The sequence below is a fragment of the Triturus cristatus genome, chromosome 2_2 (assembly GCF_964204655.1).
Source record: "Triturus cristatus chromosome 2_2, aTriCri1.1, whole genome shotgun sequence".
NCBI classification, from domain to species: domain Eukaryota; kingdom Metazoa; phylum Chordata; class Amphibia; order Caudata; family Salamandridae; genus Triturus; species Triturus cristatus.
This window is the reverse complement of record NC_140582.1, coordinates 716452103-716474499: the sequence shown is the minus strand read 5'-3', so window position 1 is coordinate 716474499 and position 22397 is coordinate 716452103. Positions and strand designations below refer to the sequence as shown.

At 39.4% G+C, this 22397-nt stretch overlaps 1 protein-coding gene across 2 annotated transcripts in view; it reads left to right on the top strand.

Moving 5' to 3' along the window:
• Positions 1-22397, top strand: part of PDLIM3 (PDZ and LIM domain 3) — a 125781-nt gene that overhangs the window by 61127 nt on the left and 42257 nt on the right. Inside the window, exons 4-5 of one of the 2 annotated variants that reach the window (XM_085641949.1) lie at positions 15288-15355; positions 17555-17818. In XM_085641949.1, the coding sequence (XP_085498075.1) occupies positions 15288-15355; positions 17555-17818 (332 nt within the window). Of the gene's footprint in view, positions 1-14503; positions 14692-15287; positions 15356-17554; positions 17819-22397 lie in introns of both variants that reach the window. The other variant, XM_085641950.1, reaches the window with a different exon arrangement.

Genomic DNA, 22397 nt, shown 5'->3' with positions numbered 1-22397 from the left:
CGCTGCATTGCGTTACTCTGCCCCAGAGAAGCGTTCAATAGGTGGAGCGTGGATGTTCGCACACATCCACCCATGGATTTTGGTGCATTTCCAGATATACCATTACTGGTAGACCTAGGAATGCATCAAAATGCTACGCCTCCCTAGGTGAGGCGTAGTGAGGAGGAATATCTTTATTTCTCCTTGTTACTTCCTCTTTTTATTTGTGCTGCAGAATGCATTCTGCAGCACACATAGAAAGAGGAAAACGCATCTCATGATTCTTGATTCTTTTTGTGGATGAAGGTGTCCCTTTCTGCACAAAAACGATCCTGCTTTAAGGGCAGGTACCTCTGCACCATGGTGCAAGGGTACCTGCATCAGCACTAGGCAGCACATTGTGCATCAGTGCAGGAAAAAAATACAGAACTACGTCGTATAATGTCAGATATAGTGCTTTCCAGCCCTTTCCCTATCATACAGCGCAGCAAGATGACTTGCTGCCCTGCACGATTTTTTAATAATTATGCCCTAATGTATATTTAAAACTTCAGTCAAATAAACCAAGCCTTACAATAATTTGTCACCAATGCATAATTTACCTGGGTGGCATTAAATGAATGGGTGGTATCACTTTGTTTTGTTCTGTGCTTAATTGCACCATGACCACATTTGACACACCATTGTACATTGTCGTTTTCTTGGCAGTTAGTAGTTTACAATGTTTATGCTTTTTTAAAATATTAAAATAGATTTTTACTACTTCAAAGCACCAATGACAGTCATAAACTGAAAATGCGAAAACCAGCATGACTTTAGAAAACAAAATATTGTGATGAAGAGCACTACAGTGCAAATTAGCACATGCCTCCAGAAGTTAGATCACCCATGCAACTTTTGTTTCTAAAGGCCAGATGTATCAATATTATGAACAGCAGTTATGTAATTGTGATTATCTGTGAATAGCAATTAGGAAATCGCTATTACTAATGTATGTAACTTATAGAGTTTCCTTTAGTGAATCCTAGTGGGTCACAAATCAACCTACCTCATTAAATTTAATGATGTAGGTCGAAATTTATGACCCATTAGGAATCTACGTCATCACAGGGATGGTGGCCTTTCGAGGTCAGCAGACCACTGTGTCTGTGATTTCTTTTGAATAAAGCAGTCTTTTTATTTGACTGCAACCCATTTTCCTTAAAGTAAAACGCGATGCATTTAAAAAGAAAAGTTTCTTTTTTTTCTTTTGTTTGATTAAGAAGACGCAGGGTTCCCGTGGACCACTGCCTCCTCTTAAACAAACTTTTTTTTACATTCTTAGATGGAAAGGGGTCTTGTTGGGACCCCTTTCCATTTGTGAATGCATTACCAGTATAATTCTATAGACAGTAAATAATTAATGTTTTGCAACTGGAATTCTTTTGCCCGTTTGTGACTGCAAAAAAGCTTGAAACATGTGGCCCTAAGTATACTTAAATCTTGCATTTTAAAAATAACATTAATTGAATTTGTTTTTACAATGCATTTTGTTTTTACTTCTTATCCTCTGTTAATTCAATGATATATCTGAATTCTAATGTTGTGCTTGGTGAACATGACGATTGATTGATTGATTGATTGATTGCTTGATTGACTAAGATTAAATTGAAACAATTAACCTTCCCTTTTACATTCATTCTTGAAAGAGTGTCTTGTAGTAAATCGTTTTACACATGTAACATGTTCTGTTCTGTTATGTTATTCAATGGTGATTTGTGTGGCGCACGGGAGGGGGGATTGAATGTGGGAGGGGGTAGACCATGTGCCCTGGAAGTTGTGGACTGTGTTGTCTGAGAGTAGCCTAGTTGAGGAGTCAGGTTTTCAGTTTCCTCCATAGCTTGTGCACAGCAGTAAATTAATAAAAAAAAACACCTGATAGTAATTTTATATGAAGCTGAATTTGATTTAATAGTGTGCTGCTACAAAAATAATCTGAAATTTCAGCGAATTGGTGGATTGGTGGTCTATGAAATGTGTTATATGTTTTTATAAATTTAGAGGTTCTTGTGTCGCGATCATAAGTACCTTTTCACCTTACGGCTGGTAACTGAGGTGCTCATTAAGACCTCAAACAACATGCATGCTTCCAAGTTTTTGATAATAAGGAGCAATTTGAATGTAGAAAGGAATCATGCGGGGACAAGCTTTAATTTAAGGTTAACAATGAACACAAGAGCTGGGCTGTTTGTTTTAAGTGTTGTACCATATACGATATGTCATGAGCATTGATTTTCCAGGAAAGTAATAACTGAGCGCTACATATGACTTAAAAAGCATTGTAAGGTCATATACCACTCCAACTGAGTGCACAGTACACCTATATTGAACAATAACTTCTTTCAAAGTTGTTTCTAATTTTGTAACACTTGCACAGAGTGTCATAAAACTTTGCTCCTCAAATATTTTACAAAGCATCACAAACAACTCCAACCAACCAATGATATTTCCAATGATATTTCTGCTTGCTAGCAAATGAACATTTCCCATTGGTAAGCCTTAAAACACTTCAAATCGAACTGTGCAGCATAGTAAAGGTGCCATGCACATATGTCAATGATTTGCCAAAAGATTTGCAGAAAAGATCCCTACATTTGAACTAGAAATATTAAAAGCAGAACATGACTGCTGTCCTGTACCAGCCATTCAAATTAGTATGCACATACATGTTCACACCGTTCTCCCTGTTAAAGATTTCAAGTCATATGAGCCAGTAAAATGCACAAGAATCATAATTTGGCATTTGTGTCTTGTTATTAAACAAGGTGATGATTGACAAAGATGTACTCATTGCTGCATTGTATCACTGATTTTGCAGAGACCTACGTCTAATACCTCTTCACTTTTGGCAGAGTGAATGCCATCACCCATATAAGATATCATATGAGTAAAGCATTAGTAAGGACACTAGGAATATAGAAAACATGAAGCGTTTTTAGCCGTTCATGTTCCTCACTCATGCGACTGATGATACCATTCTTCAAATGAACCATATTGTCTACTCCTAAACAGCTAACTTTCATTAACATTAACATAGTAGCAGAATAAAGAACATGTATATTGAACTAAGAATGACATTTTGTCGAATTTTGACAAAACATATACTGCAGCAACAGGTCAATATGCTCCTCAACTTTTTCCTGGTGTGTTTAGATCAGTAGCACCTGGGAGCCAAGGACCAACATAAGATAATTGTTAAAAAAAACATCATCCAAAGCAAACAATCAGTAAGCTAAAATAAAAATATAAACACTAAATAGATAGAGTTCCGCACAGTCATTAGTTTTACATACAGCATAAATTAGTCAAATAAAGTATTACTATTGTCCATGTTTTCAATAAAATCTTAATTTATGGTCGCTACAGCATGGGAAATAACCATTTTATGACAAGAAGAGGGTAGTATATTTTTTTCAAAGGGTTTCCTTTATGTGCAGCTTCTCATGTACATACAAGGAGACATGGCTTGCTGTCTTGAAGCAGAAGGTGAAGAAAGCAGATGCATTGGATCAATCCGTCACCATTAAACCAATCTTCCTTTCTCCCCCAGAGGCGAGGGCCTTCGTATCCCTGGATTCTCTGTCCAAGTGGCATACAAAGACAGATAGATCGGATAAGCGATCTAGACTCAGGCCAAAAAGTCACCTTCAGTGTTTGATGAGTTGATAGATTTGATGAGTAGCTGCAACGCCTTCCTTTGGGTTAAAAGGTCCATAGTAACAATTAGGATGATAATGAAGTGTGCATTCCCGAAAAATCAACTACTGTACATTAGTCAAGAAAAATTATTACGTGCTGATATAATAATTCATGAAAAGTCAATAGGCATTTACAAAAGAACGAACTTGCCAAAAAAAACCAACTGGCGTGGCATTGAAACAATGTCTTGAGGGAAAAGATTAAAATAAAACAGAAAACATTCAACTTAAAAAGCAAATTGAAAAGCAGTGGAAAGTTACATTAATTGAAAAGAGAATCAAGCAAAACGCAAAATTGAACACGAAACAGGGGGATCAGGTGAAAAATCATCTAAAGAAGGTGGAGCAAAAAAAATATTGGTCTAGGATATAAGTACATTGTTGCTACACATGAACCGATCAGTGCGATGAAATAGGTAAAGTGAAAAATACCCATTAAGAATGAGAGACATAGCTATTACAAGAATGGGCAGCTAACAACCTCCTAATAGTTAAATTCATTTGTGTCATTACCAGATTTCAAATACATATGTCTCGATTGAGGTCATGGTGGAGTGCCACCACAAGGCCATAAAAAAAAAAAGGATTTTTATGTCACTCCTGATAGGAGTTATCATTTTATATATAGTACTGAGAGAAAAAGGTATTCGGACCATACACTAGTATAGTTGCCAAATAATTGTGGTGGTCAATAAAAATGTGTTATTTAATTTGCATGTTGGGAACTATTATTCTTTCTCAACTTGCACACTATTTCACTTGTGTTTTTTCAAGTACTGATTAGTTGCAACAAATAAGCAACCCTGGTTAATTTGACTTCTTCTGACTATCTAGTAATTTAAATGAAATGAAAATGAAGAATTGAAATATTCAATTCTTATGTGTTATCTAAGACTATCTCGAAAAACATTTTCAAGATTAATTGACAATTTAAATACACATGGAAAACATAATTGAGAACACTAATACACCTTTGGCAGTTCTCCAAGCTGAACAAACATATTCCTTTCTGAACAGGTATATTTACATTACATGAACCCACTGTTCCAGATCACATAGAGGCTTCTTTATTTGTTTAATCATTTCACAAGGATCTCGTTACCTTTAGATGTAAAATGAGTGCCATTCTTCACTTCTAAAGAGCTCACCCGGGAAGGAGAGAAAAACCTGAATTCCCAGTGTTCTGAAATTTCTGATTATTTTCGCAGATGGAAAGATGCTCTTTTTTGTGTATGTTATATTTATCTTTACAGGATTTTTAGATGACTCTGCAATAAATGTTTTAAGGAAGCAGAATCAGAGAAAGGAGCTGCTTGTTATTGTGCGTTCCCTGTTGGAGAACTGGGATTAGGTAGAGGAATGAGTAGATTTTTAGAGTCCATAATTAGTTTGGCGAAAAGCAGTTGCATATTAGGGGTATTAGCTGACTGTTAGCTGATATTGTATGCAGTATCAGTGAAGAAAAGTCCTTTCCCCACTGTGCTGAACGAGTATGAATAACAACTGTTGCTAACAAAGTACTTATTCGCCATGACATTGAAAGGCAATAATACAAATCTAAAGAACTGTGGCTACTGATCTCATGACAGCTAATCGATTCCGAGGGCTTTCAGCAGAGTAAAATGGCTACTTCCACCGCACAATACGCTGTGCAGGAGAAGGGAGGAAAAAGACAAGGCCAAAACTATGAAAAAATGCCCAGTTGCTTACCGGAAAGCTTCATTGCTCCAGGCTTAGTACTCACTTTTCACAGTTGTCACTGGTTGAGATTCCTGATATCCGGGAGAAAATTCAATAACTACAAACAATATGGACCACTTCCTCTTGAGTATAAACAGGGGAAGTCGTCATAAGCACTTCCTGTAAGTACCAAGCATAATGCCATATAAAACCCCAAGCAAAAAACCCTTTCTGCTTGCCTCTCATCAAAGGGAGGGAGGAAGGGACTACAAGACACTGACAAGGGCACCCTGAACATGGAGTGATTACGTTTACCTGTAAGTACCCGGGCATTACCTCCATGTTTGTCTCCCTCATCCCAGTCCTCACTGTGTGAGACAGTACACAAACAAGAGGCAACAGAGCCAAAGTAGACTGCAGATACACACATTTATTAGCAAATCAACTGAATTCACACATTGTGATGAACAGCTTGCAAAATACTTTCACCAGAAGCAGAAGAAACCCTTCCCCACCCATCAACAAATGATACTATTGCATAAAAGTGTGATGGAAAGTCCAGATAGCAGCATTGCAGATATCATTCATGGAAGCCCCTTTCAGAAGTGTCCAAAAATCTGCCATTTCCCCTGAAGACCACCCTTGTACAGGACAGCCCAAAAATACTTTGTCTGAACTTTCGTAGGCCAAAATGATAACCTGTTTCAATCATCAACTCAAGGTTGCAAAGGATGGCTGGGGTCCTCGACCAGACAAGCCAAATATAACAAAGTTCTCCTTTCTGAATGATGCAGTACGTGACACGTAAATAGATAAAGCTCTATGGAGATCGAGAGAATGCAAATCCCTTTCCTCTGATGTAAATGGATTTAGACAAAACACTGGAAGGAATAAATCCTGAGAAACGTGAAAATCCGAAGCAACAATCAGAACAAAAGTGGGCTTTGGTCTCAGCACAACTTTGTCTGTAAAATACCGAAAAGAGGGGAAATGACAACAATGCACCCAGTTTCCCTATTCTCCACCCTGAGCAGATTGCTACTAGGAACAACACTACATAGGACACAATTTCAGGTACACTGAATCAAAGGGTTCAAAAGGATGTGCCTGTAATGACCCAAGATCCAGAGGAAGATCCCAAGAAGGAATTGGTGAATGAACCACTCAATGTTATATAGAATACCCACTCAATATTCTCCTCTGCCTTAGGAAAAGAACAAGAAGTGATCAGACAATTGTCAAGATATCTAAAGAATCGAATACCTTGTGAATGAATAGTACCCGCCACTGTAGCAAAAACCTTAATAAAGATTCTCTGAGCTGAGACCAGGTCAATAGAACAGGGCTTACAATTGAAAATGATGAATCCCACACTAAACCGGAGATATTTCTGGTATTCCTTGTGAATGGGCATGTGTAAATATGCATCGATTGAAGTCAAAGAATTCCTAATTTCTTAACAATGGCAGACTGGAAGTCAGGGACATTATGAATTTGTAATAAGGAATAAACTTGTTTACTCTCTTGAGATCCAATACTGGCCAAAGTCCCCTGACACCTTCTAGACGTACAAGATGATGGTATAATATACCTCTCCCTCCTCCGCCTGTGGCACTGGCATTATTGCAGATTTTGACTGCAATACGTGGATTCAATCCAGCAGGTTTGCTCAACTTAAGGGATCACTTGTTAGTGGAGAGAAAGAGAAATAGTTTGGAGGAAGGGACACAAAGTCGATGACCATCCCCTTTGTCACTACCTCCTTCGCCATTTGTCCCGAATTTTCCTTTTGCCAAACTTGGCCAAAGTATTTGAATCTGTCCTTGGCATAGTCATGCTATGGAAGACTGAGTGGGAGTGGTGCTGGTAGCAGCAGCAGGAGAAAAACTGGCTTCATTAGCTCCAGTGGCACCCAGGGCATGGTCCCTGCCTCAAAGGGCTGGGAAGGGTTAGTCGGTGATCCAGGACCAAACACTGTCCGGTAGCCAAACCCCCTAACTCTCCCTGGAGGTTTGATTGGAGCCAAAAACTTCCGGTCCTCTGTTTATTTCTTGATCGGTTCTTCCAGTTGCTCGCCAAACAACTTGGAACCCTGAAAAGGCAGGTGCATAAGCACGTTCCTCTGTGCTGATTCAGCTTTCCATCCTCACCTCCAGAGATGACCATGTCCCTCAATGGCTGCCCCTGAAGATGCAGCCGCTAAAGCATCATAAGAAATATCAGCTAATAGTTTCTCTTGTTCCATGACTGAAAATATCTCTGTCAAATCCTTGACCTGTTGCATCTATTCCAACAGGACATGGAAATCGTTTAAAACTGACTGAATTGCATAGCTAGTCAAGGCCCCTGATCTGACCCCAAAATTGGCGACAGCGTACGTCTGCTTAATAGCTGAGTTGCCTTTTTTATCCACTTGGTCAGCTAGTGATGCATCTTCTGACACCAACAACCCCTTAGAAGATAACCGAGCCATCAGAGATTCTACCTTCAATATAGGTGGAGATTCCTCTGAAAATATGTCAATGGAAAAATGTTTAGTTATAAAATGTGGGAACGCCTGCTTATCCTCATTCTCTCATTCATGAGAAAGCACCTTCCAAATAGACAACTGCAGTGGAAGGGAATCCGGTTGCCTCTTTTGGTACCTGCTGAAGAAGTCCTCCCTAGGGGTTCTTCAGCTATCACTAACAAAGGCTAAATTGTCTCTGATGTGAACCAAAACTGCAGACAAGTTCGGTCCCTGAATCAAGTGACTGACTAATTCCTCCCCTCATCATCATCATCTCCTCTCCCATCAGAAGATGGCAAGGCCACCTTAGGAGGCGGCAAAGATCTAGCTGAAATCACAGTCTCTACTGCAGACTGAATCATCTCCTGAATCGACTGCAAAGTCATAGGAACAGACGTTGCCTACTGTACTTCCTCCACCCCATCTGCATCCATATGCTTCTGTTTCTCAGTTGCTTTCCAGAATCTTTAGCCACAAATGTCTTAACAGAAATCCAACCCCGAAGTACGAAACAGGAACGCTTAAATGATACCAATTGGCACTACTTCCTGTAGCAACCCCAAATCACCTCTTGCGAGAATGCTCAGGCCTAGAAAAGATCCCTGTGAGCACCGTGCAAAAAGGAATGCAGATTTCCACCCGTACTGCTAGAGCAGATCTTGTAAAACTTTTTACACACTGCTCGCTAGAGGAGCCTGTAGAGATACTCTGACCACCAGTGACCCCGCACAGCAAAACCACCAGGTAATAATAAATTACGAAGCCCGCTTAGTAAAGCTTCTATACAATCATGACAGTAAACATACTTACCTTACGCTTGGTATTCTTCGCATCAAGAGAAAAAAGAAAACAAGAAGTGCTTATGATGACTTCCTCTGTTTATACTGAACAGGAAGGGGAAGTTGGAAATATTGTTTGTAGTTTTTATGAAAAGCTTTGTATTTTCTGTCGGAGATCAAGAATCTCACCCAGTGAAGACTGGGACGATGGAGACGAACATGGAGGTAATGGCACTTGGGGCCATATTTACAAGGCCCCTGCACCATCAGAGCATCACTTTTTTTTATGTTCTGGTGCTGCACAATGCTGAGCCATATTTACAAGGCTACGCAAAGCAACCCTGCATGGATTTTCATGGCTTCGTAAATATGGCCCCCTTTCATGCATCACTCTGTGTGAAAGTGGCATTCCATGGGTGGTCCTGCGGGTGTTCCCATGCAACACCCATGGATTCTAACGCATTTCCAGATTTACAATGTTTCATAAAGCTGGGAATGCATCCGATTCTAATGCTTCCCCAGGGGAGATGTCAAAGTGGCACAACGAGAAGAAATACCTTTATTTCTTCTTGTTTTTTGTTCTTTATCGGTGTGCTGCATTCTGAGGCAGACATAGAAAGAGGAAAACACCATCAATTATTGTTTTTGTGCAGAAAGGCGTCCCTTCCTGCACTAAAACAATCATCCCTGCGGCTCAAGGACCCTTGCACCATGTTGCAAGGGTACCTGCATTGACACTAGGCAACCAATCGTGCGCCAGCGCAGAGGAAAGCACAGGGATGCGTCGTATTCATGCAAATACAACGCATCCTTGCACATTATGAATGATGCAGCTTGGCGCACCAAGATGGCTTGCTGCGCCGCACTGCGTCATTTTCTGGTAAATATGCTCCTTGCTGTCTCATGAGAGTATAGCCAAGGAAGACCTGGAGGCAGGCAGCATAGCATAAATCACACACCTGAAGGAGGAAATACCCATGATATAATTTCTACAGGTTTACAGGTTTCAATGTGATCCTGTGATATGGATAACGGCAACAGACAAAGCATGAAATGGGAAGGTGAGACAGTTTGGTAGGTGGTTGAAAGCTAAAGGCAAATCAAGAGCAAGAGAGATCAATAATGATAGTCTGACAAACAAAAAAGTAAGAATCAAATGGAAAGCAGGCACAAGATTGGCTGGAAAAAGTACCTCGCTGTTGAAGGAGAAACAACAAAAGGGGATTCAGCTGGTCAGTTGTTGTACCATATGCTACCTCTTACTCACACACCTCTTGGAGGGTGCATGCTCTTTATAATGGTATTATTCTGCTAGTGGTTAAGTGAAAAATGCAACGCAGTAAGACAAACCTCTGCATTTATAGCAACATATTGATTTCTCAGTCACTAAAGAAAGAGAAGTTATCAAAAATTACATTGTCAAAGTTACCAAAGAAGGGAATCAATTGACCAGTGTCCCAAAACCCAGACACCTAATATAGTTTAGAGACTTTGAGAGGGGAGGCAGAGCTATCTAAATTCTGTTATGTCTGCCATTTATCTAAGCCCTGCCCCATGCTTCCTTACCTGTTAACTGGCAGTGTAAGGATGGTGCGTCCGGGGTCATCGGAGCATCACTTGGCTGGACATGCATGGCGAGCAGTTGCACATCTTGGCTAAGCTTGTGGTTGCAGCAGTGTCCAGGTGCTGGAGATTATCTGGAGACCCGCACCAGAAAGGCATGCCAAAAGCTCGGTGCTTATGCTGGTTTCGAGGTGGCAACCAATGTTCACACACATTGTGGGTGGAAGCTGAAGAGCAGTAGTGCCACCTTTGAAGGAAAAATAGTATGCCCTCTGCCATGTTGTAGTATATAACACACCATTAATATCTGGACTAAAACTAGCTGCAAAGTTGCATGTGTTCCACAAATCCAGATTGTCTAACTCAAATCAGCAGGCAGAGAAAACTACTAGCACCTAAGTTGAAGTACCATAAAAAATATAATACCCTCTTGGGTACCACTCCTCCCCTTTGTTTATTGAAAGCACAAACCTGACTCAGTTGGGACCCTCACAAGGACACTAAGTTGTTCAACCCATCTTTCATGTGTTAGTCGCAGACAAGTTGCTAATAATTTATTCGCGGCTGGCTTTGCTGGGAAGACTCTGCTCAAGGATATAGTTTACCACTATCGTAGAGGGCTGTGAGGAGGGTGGAGAAAGTGCATTGAGATACGAGCCTGCAAGATCGATGGAGCTGTTTGCAAGGAATGCCACTAGTGATCAAAAGACATTTCAGCCTTGCTGCTGTTTTGGAGAGAGAAGAGGCTTGAGCAATCCCAAAGAAACCACAAAAGCACTCCTCATCTCCATTTTAGAAGATACGGTCAATCCCCCTCTGCATATCCCTGCATTCAACGGATTCTAGGAAAGCCTCTGGATTGAAAAGAGAAAGGAACAAGAGCTCATTGTTAACAGTAAATAACCCTGACTGAGAAATCAATAAAACACACTTTGCTCTTATGTCGGATGGAGCTAATCAAACCTTTTGATTTGTTTTTGAGGTTACAGTTGGGCCTGCAAAAAATAGGATATTTTACCAGGCACATTAAATTTGCTTTTTTATCTATGTCAGTGACAGCTTGTACTATTTTATTAATGTTACACTTTTTGATGATGATGGAGATCGGGTATTTGAATATCAAGCTCTTGGTAAAATCATCAATCAGAATCCCCCACTCCTAGTATGGACCTTTGGTTGTCGACTTGAAGCATTGAGAGGGAGTTAAGCATCGGTCATACATTTCAAATACTGTGAAACCAACGTGGCTTCACAATAACGACAGAGACGAGGGAATTCAACTGTAAAGGTTTATTTTTCGAGCATTAGTCAAATCATCAATCAGCAAACTTGGGAATGGTTTAGAAAATATATCAATACAGGCAGAATATTAAGATGCTGAAGGACTCTAAATGTAAGTATTATGATATACAAAATAGTAACAATCAATATGTAAAGAATGCAAACTATCCAAATGAGCTGTTCCTTAAATGAAAGAGAGTTGGGGATTTCTAAAGGCAAGGAAAGAATGTGTCAGCATAAGGTCAGAGGAAATAAAAGAGTGTCTGGCATGAAGCTTTCCACTCAAGGGAAACCCAGCAGAGAGATCTCCTCTCTTCAATGTCAGGGTGAAAGTCCGCTCTAACTAACTATGGAACACTAATTAAAAGCACAATTGAAGGCTCCAGAACGTCCATTTCTTGCTCCCACAGTCTATAGCTAATCCCATGATGGCATTTGCAGGGAGTCAGTAAACCCTCTACATTTTCATCCGCACACAAATAGGTGCACATCTGCTTGTCCTTGAGGTGTGCATCTTCCTAGCACCCCCAGGTACCGGATGATCCATTCACCTTCATTCCTCCATGTCTGCTGCCAACTTTCCATTCTCAGGCCTCACTAGCGGTCTAGTACACAATAATAAACCTTTTTGCCAACTAACGAGAAACCAGGTAACACACCTGCAGAGGAGAGAAAAACAAAATACTGGCAAACTTAAAAGTGTGCAATTCTCAGCTGACAAGCTAAGTAAACTTGAGAATCAACATTGAAGCACATTGCAGTATTATAATCCTTGGCAATCAAACAATTATTATTAAAGTGTATATATATTCAATAAATGCAATTACATTGTTTATTATTCAACTCAGTACAACTACATATGATTTCTTAACACTGTGCTCAAAAGTGATGGCCTACTACAATGTTATCAGTAGGAAACATACAGGTTAATAAGGTTAAACATACACTGAATATATAGGTTTCATGTAAATGCACAAGAATGATGTATAGAAGGTGGAACCCAAATTTATGCTGTTCCAATCTTCTGTAATGTACACTTTCACAGTGCTATTTCCCAGCTTGTCATTAGGGTTTAGGTTGTGGGATGGCGCTATTTTATTTGGGACAAGCGTTATTCGCAGTCACTTCCTCTCAGATAATTGAGGGTCACTGATCATGTGATGTCACTTCTCCTGTACCGTGAGTTTGGTGACAGGGTCATACTGCATTGAAGGCAGTTTACAAGATGAGAGGTTAGCTAAGCAGAAATAGGGTAAAATAAATGCATAATTGAGAGTGTTTCATGGGGCATCCCAGTAGATGGTAAATCATTAAGGCCCAGAGGTCCGAAGCAATTTAGCATTTCTTAACGGGCCGAATCGCTAATAGGCCCATTAAGAAATGCTAAATGGCATTATCAGAAATACAACTGGACAAAACCGGTCGTCATTTGCCATTTCTACCCTGTAGAAATCGCAAATTGCAACAGCGATTTAGGAATTGCAAATAGGGATTTCCTATTTACGATTCCTATAGCAGATGTATGTAGCATTTCCTAAATGGAATCGGGCATTTAGGTAATGCTATTACCACCGACTTGAAGTCGATGGTAATCATTTGCAAAATTAAAACATTTATTTTAAAGTGCATTTTTTAATGTGACATGAAGTGCACATATGCCACTAGAGCACATGTGCACCTACATGTGCACTGGGAAATTTGGGGTGCCTCCAGTGCAGCCTTAAGACCAGAGGCACCCTTGGCTTTGCATTTCTTTTTCTTTTTCTTTTTTTAATTCTGTTTATTCAACCATTCGCTCAGATACATTACACTTATTCTGTACAGTCAGTTAGGCTTTGCATTTCTTAAATTGCAATTTCCTATTAGGACATCACAATTTAGGAAATGCAGACCACTTCCTAATTTGACCATAGACGGGAATGCAATGGCATTTCCTTTTGCGATTCCCTAATAGGGATTCCTACTTTGTAGAAATCGCTATTAGGGAATCGCAAATGTAGTACATATCCTTTGCATTTCTTACGGAGTCGCTATTTAAGAAATGCAAACGGGAAGCTTTGTACACCTAGACCTAAGTGTACAGAAGTGTTTTTTTTAATGTGTGATACCCATCCCAATACGAAAACTGCATGCTCATTTCACATACGCAAAGTGTAAATTTTCTTATAGAACCCACACATCTTTACCTGTGCTAAACTGAAATAAGTTTTGAGTTTCTCCTAAGTTCCTTAGTGTTTACTAAGAAAGTGAAAGGCCTCAAAAGTCCCTCGCATGATTCTTGCTATGTGCAGAGCGAAGTGTGCCATTTCTTAGCACACAGACTTTCTTGGCAGTTAGGATCAGGCGCCCCTCTAAATTCAACAGTTTTACGATGACTGTTTATGAAATATTTATTTTCATAAATGATGACTAATTTACAATGAAGAATTTCCTGGAAAATCTCTGTATGCCTGTCATAACATGACATTGACCTAAAACTTAAGGCCTGAGTGTAAAGCAGCTGTGCAATCTTCAAGATGTCTCCCTTAATATCAAGTTGTCTGCTTTCCTTTCCTAGTTTTCCCTCTAACTCGTCATTTTACTTCAATGACTTCTTACATCACAAGTTGTAATTTATTTTTTATATATAGTACAAAAAATCTCTTGTATTATCTCACAAAGAAAACTATTTATTTCCTTATGTTTGGAACTTGCAAAATTTAAAAATAAATCCCAGTCCCTTAATCTCTTTTGTGCCTACACTCGGTCTAATTGAAAGAAATAATGAACCGTTGCTGTTCATCAAAATATAGACAGTGAAAAGAGACTACCAGTGACGTACTACTGCTTTACAGAAAGGCCTTCCTATGTGAATGAGATTGGAAACGTTGCTGCATTCATGTGAATAGCAGTGCTCCAGTATTAACACCTGGTGTTCTTGGTTTTGCTTCATTGTTAGCTCTGGCATGCATTGTAGCGTTGTGTGTTTTGTACAGGAATTCAAGCCCATTGGTGTAGCGCACAACCGAAGGGCGCAGCCTTTTGTCGCTGCAGCAAACCTTGATGACAAAAGGCAGTTAGTGAGTTCCTCCTATAACACCCCCATTGGCCTTTACTCATCTGGCAACATAAAAGATGCCCTCCACGGACAGCTGAGAGGTCTTGTTCCCAATGCTGAACAAATGTAAGTATCAGATGTTTCTCGCTTGTGCTAATCAATAATGCATCTTATTTTGCGGTCGAGTCCAGTTCTTGTTGTTTCTATTCTTTCCTACCTCCAGCCTTTCTGCCACTCACAATCAGGTAAGGTGTGGCTGCCTTTCTGTCAATGTTCACCTCTTCAGGCCCTTGTTCTCAAAATGGTAGCACTGGAGTCAGAAATGTTAATAAGCTGCGGTCAGCTAAAAGCCGGAAATTACTTTTTGCTGACATTGTCAAAAAATTCAAGGAACAAATCATGGTCGGTTGAGATTCTGGATTATTTAGGGTTTGACAGACAGGATGCTGCGTCACAAACGTGGCGTGTGTACTCTCCGCGGTATTGCAAGTGGATTTTAGAATATGCCACTTGTAATATGGCGGACCGAATATCCACCACATTTTGACATTCTGTCAAAACCAAACTCTACACGAGGCCCTGAGTTCTTTGTAAATATTTTTGTAGGGAGTTGTGACCAGCAATCTTTATAACATATAATGGCTTTATCTTATCCACAAGACACTGCAGTGCTTAATGTTATCGACCAGAAAATGCTTTATTCAAATCCCTTTTCATTACAGGACTTGGGTTACTTTGAACACAAGCATAACGTTCGGCCTAAACCCTTCATACTGCCCGGCCGAAGCAGGTTATATATATATATATATTAACTTCAACAGCATGCTGTGCATTGGGTTTCTAATTTACTTCCATTGAAACATACCAGTCTGTCATTAATAAGGACATGCGATATCCCTACGCTGCTGTCTCATCTGTTGAATTTTGTTACCCGCTAATCCTTTTTTAGCTTGCTCTCTCACGCTATGTTGATTTCTCTGTTGTTGCCTATTTCTAAATCTCTGCCTTTTTTGCATTTATTTTATGGAACGCTTATAACTTTTTTGAGGAATAACAAATTTAAATTGTAGTTACACAAATTGCTCGATTCTGGGTGTGGCTTACTGATTTAGGGTATTTGGTTAGAAACGTTTATCAGATGACATGCCATGCATGTGAATGCATGTCCTCGGTGTTTAGATGTCTCTAATTTCCTGGAAAAATCCCCTAGATTGCATAATGCATGTTTACTCCATGAGTCAACCTCTTTACTTGATAAAATACAAAGCCATTGGATCTCATTGACTCAAGATACACAAATGAATCACCACTGGGAATGATTTGCCTACAAGACATCCACACAACTCCTATTCTTTAATACCTCATAGAAAAAGGGCCATTTATTTAAATTTGTCTACAATTTGGTGACAATACGCGACAACGGTTCAATTCCTGTCCTAATGGAGTTTGTCAAGACCGAGTTATGTTTAGTTTCCTTAGGAGCCAGGATCATGTGTACCAAAAGCCCTCGCCGCCACAGCAGGAAAGTATCGCAGTCAACTTCATCGAGTATACATTTGCTGCAAAACCATCGTTAAAAGGCAGAACGCTTTATCTTCTCCTACATGAGCTCCTTGGTACAAATACAAAATTTAAATGGATTATTAAACAGTAAAAATCTAGAGAGAGTTGACAAAACAAATTTACCTAACTAAGCAAGCTTTTTGCAAACTGAGCGTCAAACCTAGGAAATATCTCTAGAAACAGCGATGTTGGTAAAATACTTCGTTTATTCTTCAATAACTGCTGCAGAGAATTCAGCAACGGATTTATGAAAGAGTTACCATAGCAGCCCTGTCTCAGCTTGAAGGTAACCTGGGAATTCTAACTAGCAGTGTTTTTAACATTTCAACTCAATTTAAGCAACTGCCTCTCAACCTTCACATTTCTTACTTACATCAAAAGCAGCAAACAGCTGCTTAGTTCTGCTGAGCAATACAACCACTTCCAGAGTGAACGTTTAGTAGTATACCGCCACTATATTGCATGTGATATATGGCACGACAACATTTCACGTCCACTAAATTGATCTGAGCACTATTTCAAATGGTAGGTCCAGGTAAGTGGATGTTGAGTTAAGAATAATAAATGTAACCTTACCTTAATGATGTATTTTTGTAGGTCGATATTGTTGACCTCAAAATAGTGATATACAAACCTTTAGATAGTGCAAAAGGACTTCACCCAAACGTATGGGGAATATTCAGCAAAAAGACTACTTTATTTCCAAGACCCCATGAAAACAATAGAAGTAAAACAAGAATTGCAATCAAAGCTCTGAGAGATGGACTCTAATAGGCCCTTTCTGGCAGGCAATAACAGATGACTATGACATAATAATTTATTGTATTACCAGATACATATTACCCCACGTTTCCAGCAATCCACAAAATTCTGGAACCACCCCAAAGCAGGCCTTTCGAGTGGTCCTATACACCCACTTCTGGATTACAACAGCCATGAGACAATATATGGTAGACAAATAATCAGGATTTGTAGGTGTAGATAAGTAAGTAAGGTATATTTCCATTTCTACTCTCTAAATCCTGCTGGAGGAAGTGAGATGTTGCAGTGATTCTATGAGAAATGAAACACAGAGCTATTATGGTCCAACATCTGGCAGTTATACTGACACCAAGATTCACAGCTGGAGCTCTGGGACTATTACACGGTTTCAGTGCATTATGTGGGGTGTTGGTACACTGTTCAAGTCTTGGGCCTTTGTTTCTCTCTAGATTCTAACAGACAACAAACTAAGCACAACTCAATTAAGCTTTTTATTGAATGCAAGCATGTGCATGTTCTTCCCAATAAAAATTGGTACACTAGGTTTTTAGATACTTTTTGGTTGCTGATTTCTTCTCTTTGTTTCTTCTTTTCTGTTCACACCTCTTTCTTCATCTTCACTGTTACCACCTCTGTCCGTGCCCACACCTGCCTAACCACACAGTGAATGCAGCACTCCTTCGGGCTTTGATGGCGGCAGTGGACGGAGCACTCCTTCTACCATCAGTAATGTTAGCACTATTGACCCATCTGAGCTGAAAGTTGCCGCCAAGATCGCCCCTAACATTCCTATGGAAATGGAGCTACCGGGTGTAAAAATTGTGCACGCTCAGTTTAACACACCCATGCAGTTGTACTCTGATGAAAATATTATAGAAACCTTACAAGGCCAGGTTTCTTCGATTTTGGGAGAAAAGCCTCCACCGAGGTAACCATATGTGGCATGTGGTGTGCAGTGAGTGCATTTTCCGCTAGTGTGAGCACATTCTGCTTTTTGTTTCAAACTTGTCTGTGATTGCACTAATGGTCAGTATAAGACTGTGAGATCTTGGGTTTAAGGAGTGTTTCTTGGCAAGGAGATGCACCTTCAAGTGACTGAACATTATAAGTTAGTTGCAGCAAGTACAAACAAAAGGCCAAAGTAAAACAAAATGTGCCTATCTTCTCAAAAGGCAATTATGTTAAAGAATCTTTTCAGAAAAAAAGGTTTGCTTTTCAGCTATTGGTTTATATGGACATCTACCTGTGAGATGTTGTAGGTGTACAGTGATGCACGCATTTGGTTGCCCTTAGGACTCATTAGTCCTGCGTCCACAGACTGCATGAATCCCCACGTATGAGAAAATCAGGTTGAACCTCATTGAAAGGTTCCTTTCATCTTTGCACAGGGAAGCACAAGTTTCTTTAATTGTTGTGGTGGGACCAATAGATAAAATGTAACAAGGGTAAAATAGTGTGTAGATATGTCAAATAGCTGTTATGGATTTCCCTACTGCAACCACACCACCACACCCATTAGCTTACTTGAAAGGTCTTTATCACAAGATGTGCAACAACTTAATGTCACAATCAGAGTCAAAGTCAACACCCTGTAGTCCAGCTTATCAGTCGATGACCATATCCAAGACATGAACCCCCCCGAGCCATATGCCTCGCAGACAGACACTTCATAAAGTGTCCCATGGCTTTTAGCACTAATGGGAGTTTGTTCACATAGAAAACCAACGAGGCCAAGATCATGAGCACCATCACCTATCACAGACAAGCTGTTTATTTCAATCTACCAACCATGATCCCACATTTATCACCTCACTCGTCTATGTATCATTAACATCTTAACAGTTACCTCGAAGTTTAAGCTGGCCATCATCACTCTGGCCCTGAAAAAATCTAATGCAGACAATAAATCAGTTTCAGCTTGTCTTCCACTCACGACCATGGACAAAAACCATGCAACTGTGTCTGTATATGTCAAGAATTAATTTCTTGCAGGGACAAAAGAGACAACTATGTGCTACCTAGTCATCCCTTACTACCATTTTGAACTTTGTACTGCACAATATACATTAGCGTAGTACAAGAACCAGTTTTATGTTTGAGCACTCATTTGCGTAGGATCAACTAGCAGCAGATTGGATGTGTTACTTCAGAGATCAGTGCCATACTTTGTAATATCCTACAATAAATTCTCAAACCAACATAGAAATCTTTTGTGCCACAAGAGAAACAGAGAAATTTTCAAAAATGATGCTTTACTTGTAATTAACTTTGAGGAGACATTTTGAGATAGAGATTGCTGAATATGAGGAAGTCACTGCTGCTTGCTCTCCCCAACCATTAGGGGAGATCATTTTACAAATTTGCTTCATCCTTAAACCAGGCAAGGACGTTCCACAATGAGAATCATATTTGCTGTTATCCCTTACTAAGCTGACAACGCAATTCCAGTGAATAATCTAGTCAAAAGGCTCACATATTAATTCCATTCCTGGCTTTGCCAGATTAATTTAGATTTTTCCTGGAAGGTCCACTAGCTATGATTTGTGCATCCTTATGACTCATTTCATTATGTTGATCCCTCTCTTCAAGCCATGGCTATTATCCTTCCGACCACACTCTAAGGTCCTCATCACATGATGCCCGTTATCTCCCTGATAACTCCAACTCCCCCCACACACCCGGAGGCATCAGTAATTCCAGAGGCAGGGTTACTGTGGAATGCAAGTTGGGATCCTGATGGTCCCCTTAGATATGAGTAATTATTGGGAAATTAGCAATTCGGGATCCAGGATTTACTAGACATTTCTCATTTTTCGTTGGTATTCCACAGAAAGATTCCATTTTCCATCAAATCGAGTTTCCAGTTAAAACACCACAGTTACTGTGGATCCTTTATTCCCTAATCAGGAATACCGGCACATCAGAATGAGGTCATTGGTGGTGTTGGGGAATGCATTTCCAGGTAGACATGTTTTAACTGTACAGACATTCAGAGGCAGAACATCACCACCAGCCATACTATTCTATGTCAGCCTATCCCACACATTACAAGTATTAATTTAGTTTTCAACTTGCATACAAAGTATTGAGTTAGTTTGCTTGTTCCATAGAGAGGTGATTGGTAGTCGCTGTGTACCTCTTCTGTTGTCAAGGTTCACTTTAAGAGTGGTATGGGCTTCCCAAATAGCAGGCATAAACTTATGCATTTCAAATTGATATAGTACATTTACGGTACTCCTTCTTTGCTGCATAACAATGATAAGTACATACATCATTGATGCCACTGGTGTAGAGCTGAGTGAGTGGATTGCTATCACCTTCTATCACATTGCCTGCAGCTGTACAGTTATTCAGATGTATTGGTCCCAAATATGTGACCACTTGAGGCAATGACTACTATGAGAAATCTAAGTAAACCTGCTACAATTGGGATACACACGGGATGCTGCTAGAAAGTGTAGGAAATTCATTGCTATAGCTTTGCCACTTGCACAGTGTAAGGTGGTCATCTGTTGGGACGGATGACCTCCATGCTTCAAAGGACTGGATATATGCTTAGGGCCTGTTTCTGAGTTGTGGAAAACTTAAGGGAGGTCAGTAAATATCTCCCATTATGAGAATTTGCCTCAGGAATGAAGCATAACATGCGGATACGATATTTGTCGCACCAAAATCTGCATGTTTTGCCTCTTTTTTCACCATCCCTCCCAACATATCTCATTAAGTTGATCGAAAGATATCAGAGGAGACTGTAAGTGCACAATAATTACCACACAACTCATAGTTCTGTTGCTTATGCAAAAACAATTTTGCAAAGGAATTTGAATTCACAGCCTGGCTCCTAATCAGAGGGCCTCAGTCTAATGCGCTGAAATGATGGAGCTATACTCATCCAATGTAGAACCAGAGTCAAAGAGGTGATAGCCTTTACATTGCTGTCTTTACAACAGGATTCCTTTACCACACATCCTTTACCACGCAATGACTTTACCATGCATCCTTTAGCATGAATATGCCTTCACCATGCATGCCTTTACAACAACGAAAGGTAGGCATATTTAAGGTGTAAGGTTGTGTGTGTGTGTATATATATATATACTTTTGAACCAAACTTTAACTACGAAATAATAAACCGAGCATGAAAATCTGAACCAGCATTCGAGTGTCCGTGTCTTTTGGCAGTACCGGCTGGTACTTCGGAAGGAGGATTCGATATATATATATATATATATATATATATATGACACCCACAAATCCCGGAAGTGCGGAGCTTCAGGTCCGGCGGTCCTGGATGGGCTCCGGTGGCCCCAAAATTCAAAACGCAGCTTTTCGAAGGTAACGAAAAGAAATCCAGGACACCCAGGAATGCTATTCACAAAGTTTTAATCCAGGCAAAGTCGTAGCCTACACCAACGCGTTTCGCAATAAGCTTGTTCACGGTGTGGTTTACAATACAAACACGTCCTCCTTACATATGCGCATTCAATAAAATAGAAATGGGACTGACGACAGAGTATGCTTACAAAATCTGGGCGCCATATTGCAATGGTATAAAGTAACGTGTTGTTACGATCCAAATATGGGATTTTAAATACATATACCATATTACCATTTACTATGTCACTCATTATGGACAGTAGTTTAAACAAACAAAAATTAATCCATTTTACGAGATTTATGTCGTCTAAGTATCAATAAAGTTTTATACTCATACTTTGAGATAGAGGCGTAGATGCCCTAGTGGGCAGAAATTGATAGCATATTAACGTGAATAATGTACCAAAATAACATGATTAAATTAAAGCATATTAAAAACGTTAATCATGTAAATCACCATATTAGCCCAAGTGGGCGTTCTATGTTCTGTAGTCCAAAGCATGCCTAAAGGGTTTGTGAAATAGTCCATTTGATAGCGACTATTAACATCATTGTGTAATAGGTATAACAACAATACACACTAAAAATTTTCATCATATAAGTCAACAAATTAGCCCAATATATATATATGTATATATATATATATATATATATATATATATATATATATACACACATTTATATATATAAAGGTTAAAGCTTAGTTATAGTTAGAAAACCAAACGTAAACTACACAAACTTTAGAAATTCTAAAATTATAGTTATAACTTTCGCTCACAATTTCCATCACCTTGAAATTATTATAAGTAGTGCAGCTCCAGACACACTCTTTTCAGCTCGCTAATATAAGTGTTGTTTTGAATGCTATGATGTCACATGCTATATGTGATGTAGTATGTAAAGGTATAACCAGTGCGTAGTAAAGACCTCGGTTATAGTTAATGTAGTGTGGCGAATGAGGTGACAAGACTGTATTCGGAGGTGTGTAAGTTTATAGTTTTTAATGTTTGTGTATTTTCAGTTGGATATGTAGAAAAAATAAGAATAAATAAAGTGTTTCTAACTATAAATTATCCTTAATCTTAGTTTTTTTCATTGTATATTAATGGTTTTTATTTTTTATTAAAAAT